This window comes from Eutrigla gurnardus (assembly GCF_963514095.1).
Source record: "Eutrigla gurnardus genome assembly, chromosome: 17".
Taxonomy (NCBI): Eukaryota; Metazoa; Chordata; class Actinopteri; order Perciformes; family Triglidae; genus Eutrigla; species Eutrigla gurnardus.
In genome coordinates this window covers 12,021,658-12,041,462 of record NC_139928.1, presented here as the reverse complement: position 1 = coordinate 12,041,462, position 19,805 = coordinate 12,021,658, and the positions used below count along the sequence as shown (strand labels likewise).

At 42.6% G+C, this 19,805-nt stretch overlaps 2 protein-coding genes across 4 annotated transcripts in view; one reads left to right on the top strand and one right to left on the bottom strand.

Moving 5' to 3' along the window:
- The window catches only part of zftraf1 (zinc finger TRAF-type containing 1), a 140,553-nt gene that overhangs the window by 45,402 nt on the left and 75,346 nt on the right, over positions 1-19,805 (bottom strand). The gene's annotated exons all lie outside the window — the stretch shown is intronic.
- clasp2 (cytoplasmic linker associated protein 2) overlaps positions 1-19,805 on the top strand; it is a 53,439-nt gene that overhangs the window by 24,028 nt on the left and 9,606 nt on the right. Inside the window, exons 8-32 of one of the 3 annotated variants that reach the window (XM_084032886.1) lie at positions 2,507-2,641; positions 4,294-4,370; positions 5,246-5,338; positions 5,428-5,573; positions 5,693-5,828; positions 5,988-6,058; positions 6,218-6,277; positions 6,351-6,428; positions 6,653-6,820; positions 8,310-8,350; positions 8,716-8,868; positions 9,469-9,492; positions 10,043-10,060; positions 10,777-10,878; positions 11,113-11,139; positions 12,599-12,625; positions 13,943-14,116; positions 14,314-14,358; positions 15,576-15,683; positions 17,681-17,743; positions 18,301-18,407; positions 18,562-18,585; positions 18,755-18,910; positions 19,360-19,451; positions 19,536-19,599. In XM_084032886.1, coding sequence (XP_083889012.1) covers positions 2,507-2,641; positions 4,294-4,370; positions 5,246-5,338; positions 5,428-5,573; positions 5,693-5,828; positions 5,988-6,058; positions 6,218-6,277; positions 6,351-6,428; positions 6,653-6,820; positions 8,310-8,350; positions 8,716-8,868; positions 9,469-9,492; positions 10,043-10,060; positions 10,777-10,878; positions 11,113-11,139; positions 12,599-12,625; positions 13,943-14,116; positions 14,314-14,358; positions 15,576-15,683; positions 17,681-17,743; positions 18,301-18,407; positions 18,562-18,585; positions 18,755-18,910; positions 19,360-19,451; positions 19,536-19,599 — 2,189 coding nt within the window. The remainder of the gene's footprint in view (positions 1-2,506; positions 2,642-4,293; positions 4,371-5,245; positions 5,339-5,427; positions 5,574-5,692; positions 5,829-5,987; positions 6,059-6,217; positions 6,278-6,350; positions 6,429-6,652; positions 6,821-8,309; positions 8,351-8,715; positions 8,869-9,468; positions 9,493-10,042; positions 10,061-10,776; positions 10,879-11,112; positions 11,140-12,598; positions 12,626-13,942; positions 14,117-14,313; positions 14,359-15,575; positions 15,684-17,680; positions 17,744-18,300; positions 18,408-18,561; positions 18,586-18,754; positions 18,911-19,359; positions 19,452-19,535; positions 19,600-19,805) is intronic. The other 2 variants (XM_084032887.1, XM_084032888.1) reach the window with 2 other exon arrangements.

Below are 19,805 nucleotides of genomic sequence, written 5' to 3'. Positions count from 1 at the left end.
TAGAAAGCAATTAAATTCACTAATTTGGTATCTGATACTGATATCTGAACTCTTTCAGTTCTATTAGTGTCTTTGTTATGAAATGTACTTATAAACCTAAGTGTCGTTTCTTCTGCATGCATTTTACGCTTGTAAGAATCTGTTTTATAATGTTTTTTATTATGCAAAGGAGGGTCTCATGGTCCATTTGGCCTGTGAACTTTGACCCCGATGCCTAAACCTCATAAATGTCCCTTTTACATAAAGGATCCAGGGATATTTCAGTGTGTGTGCTTGTATCTATAGTATATGCCGTGTAGAGTGGGAACACAGTATTTATCTAATTTTGGCTCTGTATTCTATTACATTAGAATTGAAAGTAAACAATGTTTATAGATTGAAGCTCACCATAAACCATGAGAATATTTGGGGTTGTTTACATCCATATTGATTAAGACCCTTTTTATATCTATCCCCCTGAAATTTTAGGACAGTGCAGCATGACTTGTCAGTTACCAGAATTCATTCTAACTGAGCATGTGTTTTACTTGCTCTGGACCGGACTGAATGCAAAAAAATCAAGCCAGAACTGAAGATGTCCTCAGCAATGTAGCCACTGCTAATCTGATGTGGATGCAACACTTGAACCTGTAACTGTCAACACATTCACAGGCTGCACTGTATTTGTGTGCGTCTGTGAGAGTGAGGGTTAAGGCCTTAGACGGAGGGGTGTGGTCTTCAGCTTCATCCTCCACACATGACCTCCTTTGATCATTGCTCCATCATTCTTTGTTCTTTTGAATAGGGAGAGAATAAATTAATGAATTAATAATACATTTGTTTTCTTGCCTTATAGGTAAATGTAGCTACATCAAAATTGTGTTAAGAGGTTGTTAATAATCTTGTGTTTGTGTGTGAGGGGGAGAGAGAACGAAAGAGATTGTGTAAGAGGCTGGACAGTGTGTGTTGTCAATGGTAATGAGTTTAGGTTAGCTGGTCTGGCAGGGACACCGAGAAGCCCTGTTAATATTCCTGGGGTGTCTCTGTGTGTCTTTCCCTTTCTCCCTCATAGACACACATAGCCCTGCCTCCGCACTGGCTGCAACACTATGATGTCACCTCTCATCTGATTGGCTGTGAGGCTGCTGAGGGGAAGGAGGAGAGATAGATGCTGAGAGAGAGAGAGAGAGAGAGGGAGGGATAGACGATAGACCGAAAGAAAATGCCGGCACTTGTATGGGTGGAGGGGTTTTCGGACAGCGGTGTGAGGTGTGTGTGTGCGTGCATGAAGCTTTAGCCCTGCTATGAAGGGTGTGTGAGGTGTGTGTGTGTCTTTGGGTACGACTTGGAGAAGAGGGGGAACCCCAATACCACGCCCTCCCAGAAGCATGAGGCGACTTATCTGCCAGCGGATCTGTGACTGTGAGTGCAGTGATGGACCTGTGTCTGTATGTGTGTGTGTGTGTGTGTGTGTGTGTGTGTGTGGTAAATGTTGTTTCACGGCGAAGGATGTGTGTCTCTGTTTCTTTACATGTCATCTTAAAATGTACTCAATTTGACACAATAGGCTCTGCAATCGCTGTGGACATGTCGTATACGCGAACATAAATGTCTGTCAATTGAGTTTGCATGTCGGCCGTATGAAGGTAACTTTCATGTATGAGTCGAGGTGTAGGGTGGTGGCTTTGGTGCATTTCATCAACGGCTGGTTGTCAGAGCGACCGGAGCGCAACTGCATTCCTTTGCCAACAGTTTCATCTCCTGTCGTGTATGTGTATCTGTGTGTGAGTGTGTGTGTGTGTGTTTTATGTATCATATTGTCTTCCTCAAATGTTTTTGTGGAAGATGTATGTTCAAAATGCTGCACTGTTGTTGGAAGCGTATCAATGCTAGCTTTCTAGCTAGCTCAATATCTGCTAGTATGCAAATAGAGGGTTTGGGCTGCAGAGAGTTCTTCCAGTCACTGGATTCATGGGTGGACACATCTTGATCACTGGCTCACTAAGAAATGATTGTATATGTGTGAGTGGGTGGCTTTTTCTTCTGACCAGCGGTGTGTTTGTAATTGGTATTGATTTAGTAATTCCTGACTAAGCTCTCTGTAGTTCCTCTCTTTTGGCTCACGTCTGTACTTTTCCCCCTCCTATTGTTTAATGTCTTCAAATGATCAGAAGCCAGCTAAATCAATGTCAAGGTGTCGTCGTGAAATGTTTTAAGAGCTGAGGGTTTGAATAATTCATGTTTCAACATAGTAAATATGTCAATCATAATGTCAGTGAGCATCTTGTTGTGATTCTGTATTTGCTCATAGTTTATAATAACTCTCGGCAAGTTGTGAATAAATAAAACAATTGTTCAGACTAGTAGTTATGATCTGAGTTTGATGATGTACATCAATTGTAATCCTCCATATGCTATGGACTGGACTCAATGACAATGTTTGCTCTGTCTTTGCGAAAAGTTTGTACCATGTTTCCTCACCAACAGTGTGGATGGTAACACTCTCGTCTCTGTCCTCTCCTTTCAGATCGTAGTTTCGAAGACGATGACAGTGTGGATGGGAATCGTTCGTCAGCCCAGGCCTTTAAGGTCCCAAAAGTTCCCAAGAAGCCTGCAGAGTCCTCCGCGGCACGCAGGCCCAGCGCTACCGGTGGCAAGCTTGGTATGTGACTGACTGTACATCCACACGAACATGAATGCAGATCATCAGATATCATCACTCCATGACTAGTAGTTAAATGGAACTCAAATGACTGTGAGTGAACTTCTCAAGTCGGAATTACATGACGGTCCTTGTGTGTTTCTTCAGTAATCTGATACACTCTCATGTCTTATCGGCCTCATATCTGTGGTCGACTCAGGCCTGCAGAATCAGTTTATATCATCCGCCCCATTGAGAAAGCCTCCTCCTCTCAGTCAAGTCTTCTTGCTGTAGGGGGCTGGATTGTTATTCATGTGTTTGCTTCGTCTTTGCATGTATTGATTTTTCTTTTCCTGTTTCTCGCTCTCACACTATTGGCAGAAAGCTACGTTCACACAAACCATGCAGTCAATATCCTGCTGCCTGCTGATACATCTGTGTCAGCAATGTCACAAATACATGCACACGCACACACTCGTAGTGTTTTACAAATCTATTTTGAGTATGTTAACTATATTGGTTGGGAACACAAAACTGTGATCTTCCATCACTTGGATCATTACAGTCTAATTGATCGTGGAGCTGCTGGTGGAGGCAGAAGTCAAGGGCATGCTGGGCATCTTTCTCAAGCAGAACAACACCGTGATCTTAATGTTTAATGCGATGAAAAAAGAAATGTCTGGCTTGCCCTTTGCTGAAGATTTGTGATATTCAATCTTTTATTTCTGAGGTAGCAGCTGTAAATGTTTTGTCCTTCATTTAGTTTTTCATTTCATTTTTTGCGAATTAGTTTGTCTTCTACTCTACTATGTCACACTAGGTTCTATGATGGTGACGATGAGAGGCCGGTTCTTCTGTTTGTAGATGACTGTATGCCCACACACTTCAAATTTTGCCAATAACTGTCAATAAAGAGGTGTAGACCTTGAAAAACTGTCTAAAATCATATCTGAAAGGATGAAGTACTAGGCATGACTCCTCTCAAAGGACAAGGAGCTTGCTCTATGTCAGCAGTGCACAATGTTTTCACACTGCTAGTCATATCTCTGCATTATAACCTCTCAGATATGTTCACACAAGCAACTGAGGTTGATTACATTTTATTCAGTCTGAATGATTGTTGTGATTAAATACTTGTTTCTTATGTAAAAATGCTGTTCCCACGAAGATGAAAGGATCCCCTATCAACATAAAAAGGATGATTATTGCAACCCTAACTGCTTACCTTGATAACATGCCATCAATATTTATTTTTTATTCAGCCTCGCTTCTCTTTTTTAGTCAAATCTGTCTCACTTAATACAATAATGAAGTACTCTCATCCTAGTGGGTTGCTCGAAGCTCCTCCTTGCTCTCTTTATTTATTTATTTTTTCTGTGTCTCGTATTCCCTCTGCTTCCAGAGTAAGGAGTTGTAGGAGGTGTGGTCCACAGAGCTTCCAGCCCCCAGAGATATATGATTGACATGTCCATTACTGCCAGAAATGCCATTAGAAACACAGGCTGCTGTGGGGGCTTGTGTGGGTGTAATTGGAAGTGTGCTTGCGTTTTTGTGAGTTAAACCAGAATCACAAAACCAACAGCAGCACAGAAATCCTCAAATGCTTAAGGCTGACATGCTGTTGTATAAATGCACATACACACATTTTAATTGACTCTGCTCTGATTTTCTAGTATCCAAGGAGAGTGGGAGCGGGGGAGTGGATGAAGAGGACTTCATCAAAGCCTTCACAGATGTCCCTTCTGTCCAGGTACGCTACACACAGTAGCATAAATGCAGTCTCACATCTTCTTCTCATCTGTAGTCTGGTTGAGCTTGCAGCGGTGGAACGACTGGAGGCAGTGCGTCAGATGTTTGGCCCAAAGCAGTTGAAATTATTTATTGTCAATATTCCAGTCAGGAGAAAAAAATCAATAAAATAAACAAATCACTCCAAAACCATACTCAATTAACACTTAAACTTAGAATTCAACATCAAAATAACTTCCATAATCAAAACTCAAAAATAACAACTCTCCACTGACAGTTGAATCATTTTGTTCAAGGTCTAGATGCTGAGTCGTTCACCTCAGACCCCTCTCTGCCATAGACCTGTTTAGGCCAAACCTATATCACCTATGGCCTGACCCATTACAATCAAAAATCAATTATCCCTGCAAACATACATTTCGGTTTTAAATATCACCAAACAAAGTCAACACATTATCCCCACATATTTACCCGCCTTACATCATTATACACTATTTATATCCCTCTTAAATATTCCCCTAACACACCAAAGCCAAAAACAACCCTCTCATCCCACACACTTGATCCCCGCACATCTCTGACGTCACTCCCCCCCACCGCACAAAGTTCCTCCTTATTTACGTCAAGTCCTTTCGCAGCCTCCAGCACCCGGAAGCCACCGCAACTGCAGCGAGTGTTTGTTAGTCTTTGTCCATGTTTGGGAAATGTTTGTACCGTGTTTCCTCAACAGTTTTTCCGTAACATTGTGATTTATGTTTGTGTTGCAGGCGCCGTCTAATAACCAAACTAGACAGACTGAAAGTTTTATCTGGTCTTCACATATTTGCTCTACTCCTTCCCTTCTCTCCTGTTTTCCTTCACTGTGTCTCTATGCAGATTTACTCAGCGAGGGATCTTGAAGACAACCTGAATAAGATCCGGGAGATCTGCTCTGATGACAAACATGACTGGGACCAGAGAGCCAACGCTGTCAGTATTTTGACCTTCAACGCACTTTTTCCCTTATAAGTGAAATTTATGAAATTTTTTGATACCGCTTGATTTGATAATTTGTGCAGATGAAGAAGGTCCGCTCACTGCTGGTGGCGGGCGCAACCAGCTACGACTGTTTCTACCAGCACCTACGGCTACTGGATGGAGCCTTCAAGCTCTCAGCTAAAGACCTTCGCTCACAAGTTGTCCGAGAGGCCTGCATCACTGTGGCGTGAGTGTTGATCATAGATACGTACAATCCATGGCTGTGTCCAAAATCGTTCACTACTCCAGTATAACAGACATGGTAAATGAACATAACAATAATATTAACACAACATATCTTTGCAGCCACCTTTCAACGGTGCTGGGGAATAAATTTGACCATGGAGCAGAAGCTATCGTTCCCGTCCTGTTCAACCTCATCCCCAACTGTGCCAAAGTCATGGCCATCTCTGGTCAGTCAGCTATTCGCATCATCATAAAGGTGAGTTTTGCCAACACACTTAAAACCTAAGTGTGTTGGCAGACACTTAAAAATCTTGCAGTCAAACAATCAACAGTCTTGTTGAGGGTCTTTGTGGTCAATGTTGTCTGATTATTGGATCATTTAATCTTTTCACGCTGTGCTTCCTCTCCTCTGCAGCACACCCACGTCCCCAGACTCATCCCCCTGATAACCAGTAACTGCACATGCAAGTCTGTGGCTGTTAGAAGGTGAGATTAACAAAGGCACTGATGTTGACACTACAATGATAAAAGGCCTTGTTTGGTAATGGGCAGGTCTCGAATAATTAACAGCTATGAGATCATAAAACATCTCATGAAGCAGCTGTGTTTGTGATACTGAGAATGATAGAAATGTGTCATTTCCAGACGCTGTTTTGATTTCCTGGACCTTCTGCTACAGGAATGGCAAACCCACTCTCTGGAGAGGTGAGGATTGATTCTAACAATGTTCAGTGTTTTAAACCTGCTTTTTTGCTCATTCACCATTGTTCCTCTGCAGGCACACAGCAGTTCTGGTTGAGAGCATCAAGAAGGGACTTCGAGATGCAGACTCAGAGGCCAGAGTTGAGGCCCGCAAGTAAGACACACACAGACATTTCTGAAAATTGAATTACATGAAAGTAGTTTTAAATATCTCACCGCCCTCCTGTTCTTGTCTGAATCCCATGGTTCCTCTCATTTGCCTTTTCCATCATTATCTTTCAACCTCATTAATCTTTTTTCTCCATTTTACTTTTCTATTTGTCTCTCTCCTCCTCCCTTTCTCTGTCCACCTCCGTCCTTCTCTGCTGCCTCTCACAGAGCCTACTGGGGTCTGAGGAACCACTTCCCAGGGGAGACTGACGCCCTCTACAACTCCTTGGAGCCATCGTACCAAAAGACCCTTCAGTCTTGCCTGAAGAGCTCTGGCAGCGTGGCCTCTCTTCCCCAGAGTGATCGCTCCTCGTCCTCCTCTCAAGAGAGCCTCAAGTAATCATCGCTCCGCTATTCTCCTCCATAGGTCACTTCAGACCTCTAGGTTTACTTTAAGACTACATTTGAGCCTTGAAAATAAAGAATGATGTCAGGAACCATTTTGAGGAATGTTTTTAATAAGACCTCATGTGTTGACCTACACAGAGCTGCACGTGGATCAAATCTCCTCCGATTACTTTCATTTTCTGGTTCATGTATCAGTAAAAGCAAAACAATTGTGATGAATGAAAGTCATAGACAAAATCCCCAGTGCACTAGTGTCAAAGCTTTGCAAAAGTTGAACACGAAATTAAATGAAAAATAAATTGCTAGGCTGTTATTCAGGGCAATGTAGTCTCAGTCCAGCCCCAGCATTTTGGATTGCCGCATTGTTTTACTGGCAAACTTAATACCAAAGCAAGCTGAAATTAGAGCTGAGTAGAAAGACTTGCTTTTCCTGCTACACTGCTTTATATTATGTGCTTGAATAATTTTGTTCAGTGTGGATGCATATAGATTGACGTCTGTGGCTGAGCCTCAGAGAATACGCAGCATTACAATATATATTCTATCTTCAGTTCTTATTTATATTCGAAGACCAGTCATACATTAGAGGACATATAAATAGAATTAAAACAGCGAGCAGTGATGGCATGGGCACCGCCACGGCGCGGGTCGTCCCCCGGTGGCCGGTCGTCCCTTGCCTGAATTTTCGTGTTGATTACCGCATCAGACGATTAAAGTCATCGCGCTCGACTGGGGTGCAAAATTCCACGACACTGGGAACAGAGACAGAGGCTCCTTCCCCTCCTTCTCTGTCTACAGTCACAGAGCCTTCAGCCTTCTTCATGTCTCACTGATAGATCTGACTCCCCCTAGTGGTTGGAGCTCGTTCAAAAATACAAACCCTACAATTGGAAAAATGGCTTAAAATGGCTGATTTACTTTAGAAGTCCCAATGGCAATTTTGTAGAGGATACTTGCCTGCACATGTGTACCAAATTTTGTGTCAATCGGAGTTGCGGTGTGTGGCCTAAAAGGCGCTAGGTGGCGCTAGAGAGCAAGTTTTTTTACAAGAGCTCTAAAATGTCACAATTTTCGCCAGTCCCCATGTGCACACCAATTTTTTTTCAGCTAATTTTAATGCTAAGGCCTCAAAAATGGCAACACAAGTCGTGGGGGGGAAAAAAGAATAAACAACAGCATTTCAATAGGGCTTTGCAGCCCGACGTCGTCGGCGCTCGGGCCCTAATTAGATTATTGTTTAGAATTCAGTCAAATGAAAAATGCTGGTTTCAGGGCATAGGGGACCACTTGAAGAACTGACCTCTGTTTGGGTAAATGGACCTGCATTTATATAGCACTTTTCTAGTCTTTTCAGACCCTTCAAGCAATGTAATTTTCAATTGTCCTTAATTGGAACATGCTTGAGCTGTTTATATTTTGTCATCGAGTAAAAAGATATGTTGTTGTTGTGGACTGACCCACATTTGTCTTTCCTCAGTCGGCCTCTGACTTCTAAATGGTCAGCAGCTCCAGGGCGAGGTGAGTCAAACACTCACACACACTCACTCACACACAGCGGCAGATACATGTGCATTCTCTCTCAAACACATAATCTCATGCTCGCTCACTCCTGTGGAAACAAACATACACTTTGACAAACTCCTACAGAGCCATTTTCCATCATTCTCATTTACATCTGCCTGTGTCCGTACAGCCACATCCTGTTATGTTGTTTTTATGTTACTACACCCGTGCGCACACATGCATATATGTGTCTGGCTGTTGGTGTACTTCTGTATGGTATCAGTATTGGTTAGTGCGGTGCCTGCATGTGTTTGTGATGTATTTATCCCCTCATTACTTCCCATCCCTTCTCCAACACACTCCTCCTCCTGTCCTATCAGTCCCTGCGGGTTCAAAGGGTGGGGTGTCTTCGGTCTCCCTGCAACGTTCCCGTAGCGATGTGGATGTAAACGCAGCAGCAGTCGCTAAGCACCGGCACGTCGGACAGAGCAGGGGAACAGGGCGTCTGCCCCCTGGCTCCTACTCCTCACTGGGTAAGGGCCCTGTCAGTCAAGTTGGATGACAAATCAGACGGTGCAGACATCCGTCAGCATGTGATCAGCAGGATGAGTCTGAGGAGTCATCTCAGATCAGCTCAGAAGTAAAGCTGCTAAAGCTTCAGACAGGTTAAAATTAAAGCTCACGGCCTCCACAAAAAGATGGACCTACACATTCCAGTGCTTGGACTTCTCTCTGCCCCTGTACTCTCCTCTTCCGTTGCCTCATCGCCTGTTGATGTATCCTGTATATGTTTTTGACTGGATAGTCTCTGTGTGCATGTCCTGTTAAAGAATATCTTCCCCTGTGTTGTTTCTCTCTGTTGTGATCTTGACCACTGCATCTGCATGGTTCTCCGTTTAACAGATGTTCTGTAACTAATACAGACTGTGCTCCTCTCTTCTCTTGTCTCTCTTGTCTGTCTTTCATTCTGTGTTTTTCATTATTATGTGTTTACTTTATGTTACTGACACTTTATGTTCAATTTTCCTTTCCTTTTGTGTCCCTTACTTTTAATAATTTGTATCAATCCTTGGCTTTTTGTTTCCGATTGTTTCTTCCCTCCACCCTATCTCTCCCTCTCTTTGCCACTTAAGATGATGCCTCTGATAAAACGGATGGTAAGATCATCTCACTCTGCTTCAACAGCAACAACCTCCTCAAGCTTTTCTTTTTTCTTTCTCTTTGTTTCCCTTTCCTCCCATCATTACAGTCCACCAGTCCATGTCACTCCTTTTGTTACAATGTATGGTCACAGCGCCCCCTGCTGTCAGACTTGCATTCAAACATCATTTGCATCAACATACAATTTCATCGCATCATGAATCAATCTAATTACACATTTAAGATCATCTGCTGCTTTACTACAGTTTAATCTCATTTTAAACGTGGCAATGGTCCAGCCATCAACACCTGCATTCAATTGTAACATTCAGTTAATGGGGCTTTACTTGAGATGTTTTGTAAAGCTCTAACACACAGATTAGATTCAACTTCATTGTCATTGCCCAGGTACTGAGACAACAAATTCCAGTTTAGTATTTAACCAGAAATGCAAAAAGAAGAGTCATGTACAGAGTATATAGGTGTGAATATGCTAGATATGTACAGTCTGAAATGTGCAGGTGAAATTTACTATTTACACCCTGCTCCTTCTTTGTCTGTCTGTAGGGACCAGGTCAGACAATGGTAAGATTGTGGTTAGGTGGATGTGTTGTGTGAGGGGGCATGTTTTAGGGATGCTTTAGCTGGGAAAGTTGACACCAGGAATCAATATATTAAAATTCTTGTTCTGTAGTGTCCTGTTTAAAACGGCACTAATGTAAAACCAAAATAAAATGTATCTACATTGTGAAATTTTCAACATTTTCAATGTTGGTGTTACTATTTATATTTATAATAATCATTACCAAATTTATTTTAAAAAATCAGCATTTCAAAATCCTATCTACTGTATTCAAACAGCCCTAAACATTGCAGGCCTGATCCTGAGACAGTTAACCAATTGGGACATATCTACATGACATTATTTAAAAAATGATGTCAATGTCAACACACTTTATTCAGTCACTGTCCCACAGTAAGCACATTATTGTGGTTTTCAAAATAAGGCAGTTGGTGGAGTTAGGTTAAGGCTTGGGAGTGACGCTACATTTTAAAGAAAAATAACAAGACAAGATGACTGACTTTCTAATCCACTGAAGCATCCCTGGTCTATGTATCTGTGTGACTGAATGGGAGGGTTTAGTTTAGGCAGCTTCCAGCTATAGTGGCTTTTCATCAGCTGTAGTGCTTTTTAGGGTTTGGCCTTCATTCTAGCTAGATGTGTAGGTGGGCAGCAGTATGTGTGCTTTTTCTTTTATTTGTCTGTTTTTTTACAGTATTTTCCCTCCACGTGCTTACAGGCCGTGTACGTACCAAGCAGCCCTTGTCCACTGCCAGCAGCGTATCCAGCCAGGTGGACTCACGAGGACGCAGCCGCACCAAGATGGTCTCCCAGTCCCAACGTATGTACCCCCTCTGACAACACACAGCATTACTTAAACCCAGCTGTGCCTGGAACGTTCTGGGTATTAAGTCCACTTACCACATTACATAAACACAGACACAATGACCGAAATGGTGCGTGTGAGCTTCTTGGAATGTGTGTTTGTAGTTTCTCAGGCTCTTACTGTGGAGTTTCATTACTTGTTGCCTACACGGTAACGATGAGCTCTCTGTGAATGTTTTTGTGCCTTCAGGTTCCGACGAATCAGATTGCACACCAGGTATTCTGTTTGTGTGTCAGAGTCGGAGTGTTTTGTGTCTGTGTACCATAGTGGGAATGGTGGCCCACCTGCTATCGCTCTCATTCTGATCAAGGTGTTTTGTGTAAAGAGGCGTGTGTGCGCATGTTGTGTCTCATCACTGAGGATGGTGTGGTGGACAGTTTATTTCCGCTGCTCTGGCTGTAATGCGGATTATTAAAAGTATTAAAGAGACATGAAGGAATACAAGCCACGGAGTTAGCTATGATTGCAACACATAAAGCAGCTGTGTGTGTGTGTACTTGCTTTACAAGAATACTTGCAGCTTATTGGGTGATGGCTTTGGTTTGAAAACCATTTTAAAAGAGTAGAGTGATTGGACCAAAGTCCATTACACCAAATAGATATGGACAATTAGAGACCAAACAAAGGTTGCCTGATCAAGAGTTTAAAGCTCAAACCACACTGTGGTTACAATCAACATTCCTTCCCAGGACAAATTACTCTGCAGTAGTCACACGTATTTATTGACTCCGGCTCCAACCGGCAGTGGTGGAAATGTGATGCCAATTTTTGGATTCCAGCACGATGCTGTGTGACATGCATTGAAGTGAATATATAATAAATAAAATCAACACGGATTTGGGCATTTTGGCATTTTTTGTACAAAACATGCAATTAATAATCCCTCCTCAAACCCACCAGACTCCAGTCAGACAACAGTCATTTTACCTCATTGATCAACCCAACCGAAAAGAAACTCATTCAAACCGTCTCAGTTAGTCTTTCCTGTTCCAACGGTCAACAATTCTGATTTGAGCATTTCAAAGAGAGACTGAATAAGTAACAAATATGAAACAGAATGAATCACTGTAACATTGACACTGTTTGCTAACCCTGTTTTCCAGCGTGTTTGTGATGTCCAACATCTACAATGGCCCAGTAGACAAATATACGCCTATTTAGTGGGGTTTTCAGTGTATATATGTGCACATTGTTGGTGGGAAAGGGGTATAACAGAAACAGAGGAAATGGTATCTGAACAGAGGCGTAGAAATATTTCTACATCTATGTGTGTGATAAGAGTGTATTCACTGTCATTGTCATTTTTTGAGCATATTTACTTTTGAGGCATTTTCTTTTCCTCATTGTGAATAGGCTTTGCTTGATATCTATGCAAGCTGTCCCTACATGCACTGCTTTTCCCAGGCTCCCATCTGCAGCTGGTTCAGTGTTTTTTTTTTTAGCCACACATTTTCAGTACTTGTTTTCTCTTAAATGGATTATTTAATCACAGTGCTTCAGCTTCGCCTTCATTCTTGATGTGGAACACCAGGATGCGCTCCCATCGTACTCTGTGTTCTAACTCCCATGACGCTATTTTGCGCTAATACCCATAATTCATCTGGTTTAATCTGCTGTTCCTTCCCCCTCGCCTCTGCTTTCCCCCTTCTCTCAACCAATGGGCTTAATGGCTCAGGATCTCAGTCTGCTACCCCTGTTGGTGGTAAGATTACAACACTACTTCTTTTCCCGCTATCTTTATCTTTACTGCCTTTTCTCTGTTGCGCTGACTTCCCCATCCTTCACATGCACCAGGTCACTTAAAGCTAATTCCACTCGGGCATGCTGGGGTTTGTAGTCACAGACTGTTAACATGGCTGTTCTATGATCATGCTAAACACTGCTTTGGGAGCCTCGTTTTTCTGCACTCTTATGTGTGCCTGGATGTAGTCTAGAGATTGAGAAGATGTTTTTAATCCCTCTAAAAAGGCCTTTCCTTACTGTAATTCAATTGTCCTTAATGTATGTTTAAATCCCAAGCAAATAATTCGGTCAATAGTTTATATATATGATATGCATTTATAGAGTCCACTTTAACTGTTTGTATCTTTAAATATAAAGAGACCAGGGAAGGTAGGAAGGGAGAGCTGACCTGAAAACCAAAACTGTCTAGAGGTCAAACAAGAGGGTCATGTCTTCTGTATGTGATAATGAATGAATAATAAAGCTGTGATTTAAGATGTATTTAGCTCTGTGTCACTAGTTACTAGTACATAGAAACAGGCCATCATGGGTTGAGTATGGTGTGTGTCTGTGTGTGTGGTTTCCTTAGTTGAGTTTGTGTGTCATTAAGAGTGAGAGTGTCTGGTCTGTGTGCTCATTTTCAGTCATGTTGTAATCAGTTCTTGAGACCTGGAGTTTTTTTTTTTTTACCAAAAGTCTGTTCACTTATTCACACACATTCAGCACTGCAGAGCAGCTTCTTCTCAATTGTTTGTCTTCAGGTTGATCGTAATGTGAGTCATTGTAGAATTAGACTGTGGGCTTTGCATTTGGAGACAGGATGTCATGGGGATGAGAAATTCAGACAGAAACAAAAACAGCTGCATGTTAATCATTGTCATAATGTCACTTAAATCATTTAAGTGGATTGTTAAATGTATTCATTGTGTTGTAATTTATACATTTGACAGATTTTGTACAAATAGGTGTAAAATAAACTTTGCTCTCGGGTGTGGTTTACAACTCTCCTATCCCCAAGAATCCTCTTTCCAATTACCTCACTTTAAAGTTTGCCATGAAGTTCTGTGTATTTTCAATATACGTAGTGTACAACATTTACTTAAATCATGTGCCACTAAGTTGAGGCCAGTAGCCACTGTCTTGTCAGTTGTATGTATACAAAACTAGTCATCGTTTCTCAAGTAAGCCCCTCACATGTTTCTCTGCAGCTTTCCACTTGTTGCCTGAGTACGGCTCTGACTTTACTTTCTCCCTGTCTCTGTATCTTGTCCTTTTCTGTCTCTGCGTCTCTCTGAAGCTGGCAGTCGGAGTGGCTCCCCGGGTCGTGTGCTGACGAGTACAGCCCTGAGCACCCTGAGCTCAGGGGCCCACAGGGTGCTGGCCGGGTCCGCTGGGGACAAAAACAGACGCAGTCGCATCCCCCGCAGCCAGGGCTGCTCCAGAGACTCCTCCCCCACCCGCCTGTCCGTTGGTAAGTAAAACGTCAGGGTTTCGTTTTATATTTATCTTTCACATATCCGATATATAGCTCAAATGTTATTTGATGGTTTGACACTCAGCTTTACACAGCAGCACACACAATCGTACACGTACCCTTGGATCTCAACTTTTTCCCCTCCTGCTCCCTGTCCTCTATTTCTTCCTGCCCCTGGTGCTTCTGTCCTCTAGCTCCTTCCAGCATTAGTTCCATCTACAACGGAGCGAGCAGAGGAGGTAAGGCTCCGACCTCAACCTGACTTCCCTACTATCCATCTCTTAACCTCGAATCCATCTATTCTCATCATCATCTTAAAATCATCCCTTGTTTATCTCCATCAATCACTACAAATCTCACAGTCCCTCCAGCAAGCCTCATAGAGCCCACCTCTCTAACCTGTGTCTGACTTTATGGCTGCATTGTGATGGTGATGGTTACCCATGATCAGCGGATCCTCCCTGTCTTTACTAACATGTTGTCAGTGGCTGATGAACGAACCTTCTATCAGTATCAGCAACGCTTCATCAGGGCTTTATAACCCTTTGGTAGGCTGTGATTAACCCTGATTGGCTGTTGAAGCTGATGAACAGAGCAATGAACGGGGAAGTTGTTTGCGATGCTACTGGATGAAAACGATCCTCCCCTTGCCCATCCCTCGATCGCATAATTCATCTCAAATCACGTCCTTTTCTACTACTGTGAGTTTGTGTCCTATATGGAGGGTGATCGTCCGAGTGCATGTGATTATCATACTTTGTTTGTTTCATTTTAATGTGAGTCCAGCAGTCCTGTGCTTCTTTTGGGTACATCTCATAGAGCTGTAGCAATCAGATTAGCAACAGAAAATGTATCTGCTGTCGTTTTGATAATCAATTAATAGTTATTTTTTTAAGCATATATGCTCAACGTTCACTGGTTCTAGCTACTGAAATGTGAATTTTGGCTGTTTTTTTTTTAGTAACTTACTAATAAAATATAGGAGTAAACAAGAAATGTTAAAAATTAACCATAATTTATGAGTTTTATCAGTTACATAGAAATACTCAAGATAGCTGCTCGTCACCTTTTTGGGGAACCTTTTAAGGGTGCTTTCAGTATTTGTGTTTATTTTATAGACAAACTGAAGTTCTCCCGAATAAGAAGTGACTAAAATCTGTTGAGATGCTCCCTCAGAGCCAGTAGACCTGGTCTCGTATTCTCTCTTTTCTCTCTGTTCGTCACATTTGCCTGTTCTGTCTTATTCATGTCTTTATACGTTTACCGTCTTCTCTCTCTCCGTTGTCATTGCTCACGTTTGTCTTTTCTTCTTTGTCTTTTTTATTGTCTTCTTTGTGTCTCTTCCCTTTGTCCTTTGTGTTCTTATTACCACTTTTCTCCCCTCTCCTGTACTTCCTTCCCCTGTTCCCCCCTCATCTTTCCCTCTGCTGCGGTGTTGTAACCCTGGTGGCATTAGCTCGGGGCAGTCGTATCCCTCGGCCCAGTATGAGTCAGGGCTGCAGCAGAGAGGCCAGCAGGGAGAGCAGCCGGGACACGAGCCCTGTACGCTCCTTCACACCCCTTGGTGAGTAGCATTAGTCAACAGATACCCAGGGGGGATGACTCGTAAACTGAGGATGATCAAAGGAGAGGGAAAAACTCTCTTAAAGTGATGGTTCGGAGTAAAATGCACCCGAGGTAATTTCCACCATGACATCCAGCCAAATTTTGCATTTTTAGCGATGGTCAGCATTGGTCAAGATAGCCGCCATCAGCCGAATGGCTTAGTACTAGCGCTACGGTACAGGGGGTATATCTCATAAATTACCCCACTAATAATGCATGGAATGTTACCAAACTTCTGCAGTAGTACACATAGGGTCTGTACTCACAAAACGGGGCATTTGAAAGTTTGTAAGTACACCAGGAGTTTATTTAAAAAAAACACTTGCCCGATAGCTTCTATTTTTTTTTTTTTTTAGAAACTTTATTAAGTCATTATGGTGCAATACAATTCAATACACCAACAGAACATCGCCAGGGGGTTTCAATACAGACAATGCAGAGACAAGCTTTCATACAAAAACATTATAAAGTGTACATAAATTCAAAGTCTTTTTTTAATAGACGATGTATTGTTTGGCTTCATTTTCAAAAATAAGAAAAAGTGGTTTTTGATTAGTGTAACGACATTTATGAATGTGCCATTTGGCTAATTGTATAATAAGATTGATGATATAGTATTGTTTTTCTTTAGAAGATGGATTGTCAGTGAAGCCAAACAATACATGTTCAAAGCACAGGGAAAAAAGAGGTTCAATCGAAAAACAAATCAGGTTACAAATATCTTCCCATAATTTAGTTGAGAGAGGGCAAGACCAAAATAAATGAAAAATATCTTCAGGGTGTCCTACACAGAAAGAGCAGTTTAAATCTATATCTTTTTTAAATCGTTGTAAAAAAACTTTTGATGGGTAAATTCTGTGAATTATTTTAAAAGATACTTCTTTTACCTTATTATTAACTATATATCTAGCAGGTAGCCCGATAGCTTCTATCCTCGGCTGCTATGCTACCGCAGCGTAGACGCCACTTCCGTGTTTACCCCGCCGATGCCGTGACGCGAGTATGAAAAAGTTTCGCTGAGTTTTTATAAATGCTTGTATTATCAGGTCAACACATTTTTATAAATGCTTGTTTAGGTCAACAACAAGTGTTGACAAGTGTTGACCTGATAATACAAGCATTTATAAACATTTAGGGAAACGTTTTCATACTCTTGCGTGAAACTCGCGTCACGGCATCGGCGGGATAAACACGGAAGTGGCGTCTACGCTGCGGTAGCGTTAGTTAGCGTTAGTAGCCGAGGATAGAAGCTATCAGGTGTGTTCAGGTAAGTGTTCTTTTAAATAAACTCCTGGTGTACTTACAAACTTTCAAATGCCTCGTTTTGTGAGTGCAGACCCTATTTGTACTACTGCAGTGGTAACATTCCATGCATTATTAGTGGGGTAATTTACGAGATATACCCTCTGTACCGTAGCGCTAAAACTAAAGGCGGGTCCACACCGGACCGAAAATCGGCGTCTTTGAGAGAGTCGGCGTCCGTGACATGAGTCTCCTTGGTGTGGTCGCTCGAATCGGCCCACGTCGGCGTTCATTTCAGCCGATTCAAAGTCGCCATTCGAGTCGGCCATATTAAGTAGCACGACTTCATTTACCGACGCGAGTCGGGCAGTCGGTGCGGTGTGGACCCGCCTTAAGCCATTCGGCTGATAGCGGCTATCTTGACCAATGCTAACCATCGCTAAAAAAATGCTTCCGAAGGGGTATTTGGCTGGATGTCATGGTGGAAATTACCTCGGGTGCATTTTACTCCGAACCCAGGCTTTTATATTAATTCAGTGTCTGATTTTAACTAAACTAATAAGAATCTCAACAGTTTATAACGGTTTTAAAACAAAAAGCAATCACTTGCATATTGTTCAGCCTTTCTTTCCCCTCTCACACCCTGTTCGGTTGCGCGTGTGTGTGTGCGCGTGAGTGTTAAACTCTGTATGTGTGTTTTAATCTTGGTTGCAGCAACGCGGAGCTACTCTCGCTCCACCGGAGCTCTTCACACACCTGATGCTTTTGGTGCTGCAGGTGAAGGCTGAGTACATCTATTTCTCTGTACCTCACCCACCCACGTCGCCTTAATTTGTGTTCGCTCGCCCGTTTTCTTATTGTTCTCTTTAGTGCCAAGCATCTTCTCCATTATTATTTTCAGCCTTTTCTTGTCCATCAGCCTCTGTGTGTGTGTGTTTTTGTTTGTTTTATATATTTTTTTCTCCAGGATATCGAGCCTCCCATTGGAATCGCATGTTTCCGCACGTTCGGTTGCCAGTCGACAGCCATTCTGCCCAATTTTACCATTTTGTTTTCTTTATTTAGCTCTGCCCCCGTTTCTGACACAAATATTCATCAGTGTTGTCTTTCCATCATACTTTCTCCCCCAGCGCTACCTGCAGTGTCACCTAACAAGTCATCTCATCAACTTATTGGTTGGCTGATGGGAAATGTGGTGTGTGTGAGTTGGTTGATGAAGCGAATGGTGGATCATCAGTGGACGAGTCAGAGAAGGCAGTTAGCAAGTTTAGGTCTCAAGGGGTAACGTTTTCTCTTCTGCTCTCCCTCTGCCCATCCTGATTGATTCTCTGCAGGATCAGGTTTTGGCATCAGTCAGTCCAGTCGTCTCTCTTCTTCAGTCAGTGCCATGAGGGTCCTCAACACCGGCTCAGATGTAGAAGAGGCTCTCGCAGATGCACTGGTATGAAAACACGTACGCCACGTATACATATGAAAACGCTTAATAACTCTGTTCACTTTCCAGTAAGCTATCACCATGTGCAGCTCACGCATCCCGGAGTGTTTGTGTGTGTGTTAACTAACCCCCTGGTTCTACCTCTGTTTAACGCTGTCAGCTGTTGGGAGACATGCGGTCCAAGGTCAGCTTCTTCTGCCTCTTATCTGTGTGTTCTGTGCGTGTGTTTAGTTGTGTGTTTGTACTCTATAAAGTAGCTTTGTAAGTGCATGTTTCTGCCTGTGTCTGCTCATCAATCCGTCTTCACTTTCAGCGTAATTTCATCTCTTTGGATTTCTTTCCTCCACCCACAGAAGAAGCCAGCACGGCGGCGGTATGAAAACTACAGCATGTACTCCGACGATGACGCCAACAGCGATGCATCCAGCGCCTGTTCGGAGAGGTCCTACAGTTCCCGGAACGGAGGAGCCATCCCCACCTACATGAGGCAGACAGAAGACGTAGCTGAGGTTGGTGGCAACAGCAGCACAGCAGAAATCTCTATGGTGCATCAAGTATTTTATCCAGGCAGCTTTTTCCTACCTATTGTACACATAAGTGTTGTTAGGCTCATTACATTTGGAAAAACAACAGATTTGTATGTGATTTGTATCTGCAAATCGACTCTAAGTGCATGCCCTCAGTGTAGAATTTTGTGGCCATGATTGAGCTATAACGCACACATTTGGCAAAGCAGTCAATTTGGAGCCCTACAACTTTGAAATTAGGAAAGTAGTGCCATCAATGCAATAATTGGAAAGCCGTGTCACTTCAATATGTCAATATTTCTTAATGTCATTACTACCTTTGTGCCTCAATAGAAGTCTCAACAAGCCGTTGTTGCTGTGTGTGTGTGTGTGTGTGTGTGTCTGTCTGTGTGTGTGTTTGTGTGTCTGTCTGTGTTTGCGGTTCTTGCTAGGTGCTGAACCGGTGTGCCAGTGCCAACTGGTCAGAGAGGAAGGAGGGGCTTTTGGGCCTTCAGGCGCTGCTCAAGAACCAACGCACCCTCAGGTCAGCCACAGGAGAGGCAGGTGTGTGTACAAAGAATAAATTGACTTTTTATTTTCATCTAACTATTTGTTTTTTGATCTGCAGTCGGGTAGAGTTGAAGAGGCTGTGTGAAATCTTCACCAGGATGTTTGCAGACCCTCACAGTAAGGTATGATTGCATATGGCGCACAGCACTCACTCATTTACAACATCATGCCAAATAGATTCATCATTCACCCACTGTTATTTTTACTTTGGTTCCAAACATTTTGTTTATCCCCACCATCCTTCACTGTACCGGATTCTGCCAAAACAAACACAAGGATCTCGTGAACACACACGGACACAATGCAGTCTTTTAAATAAGTTTAGAGA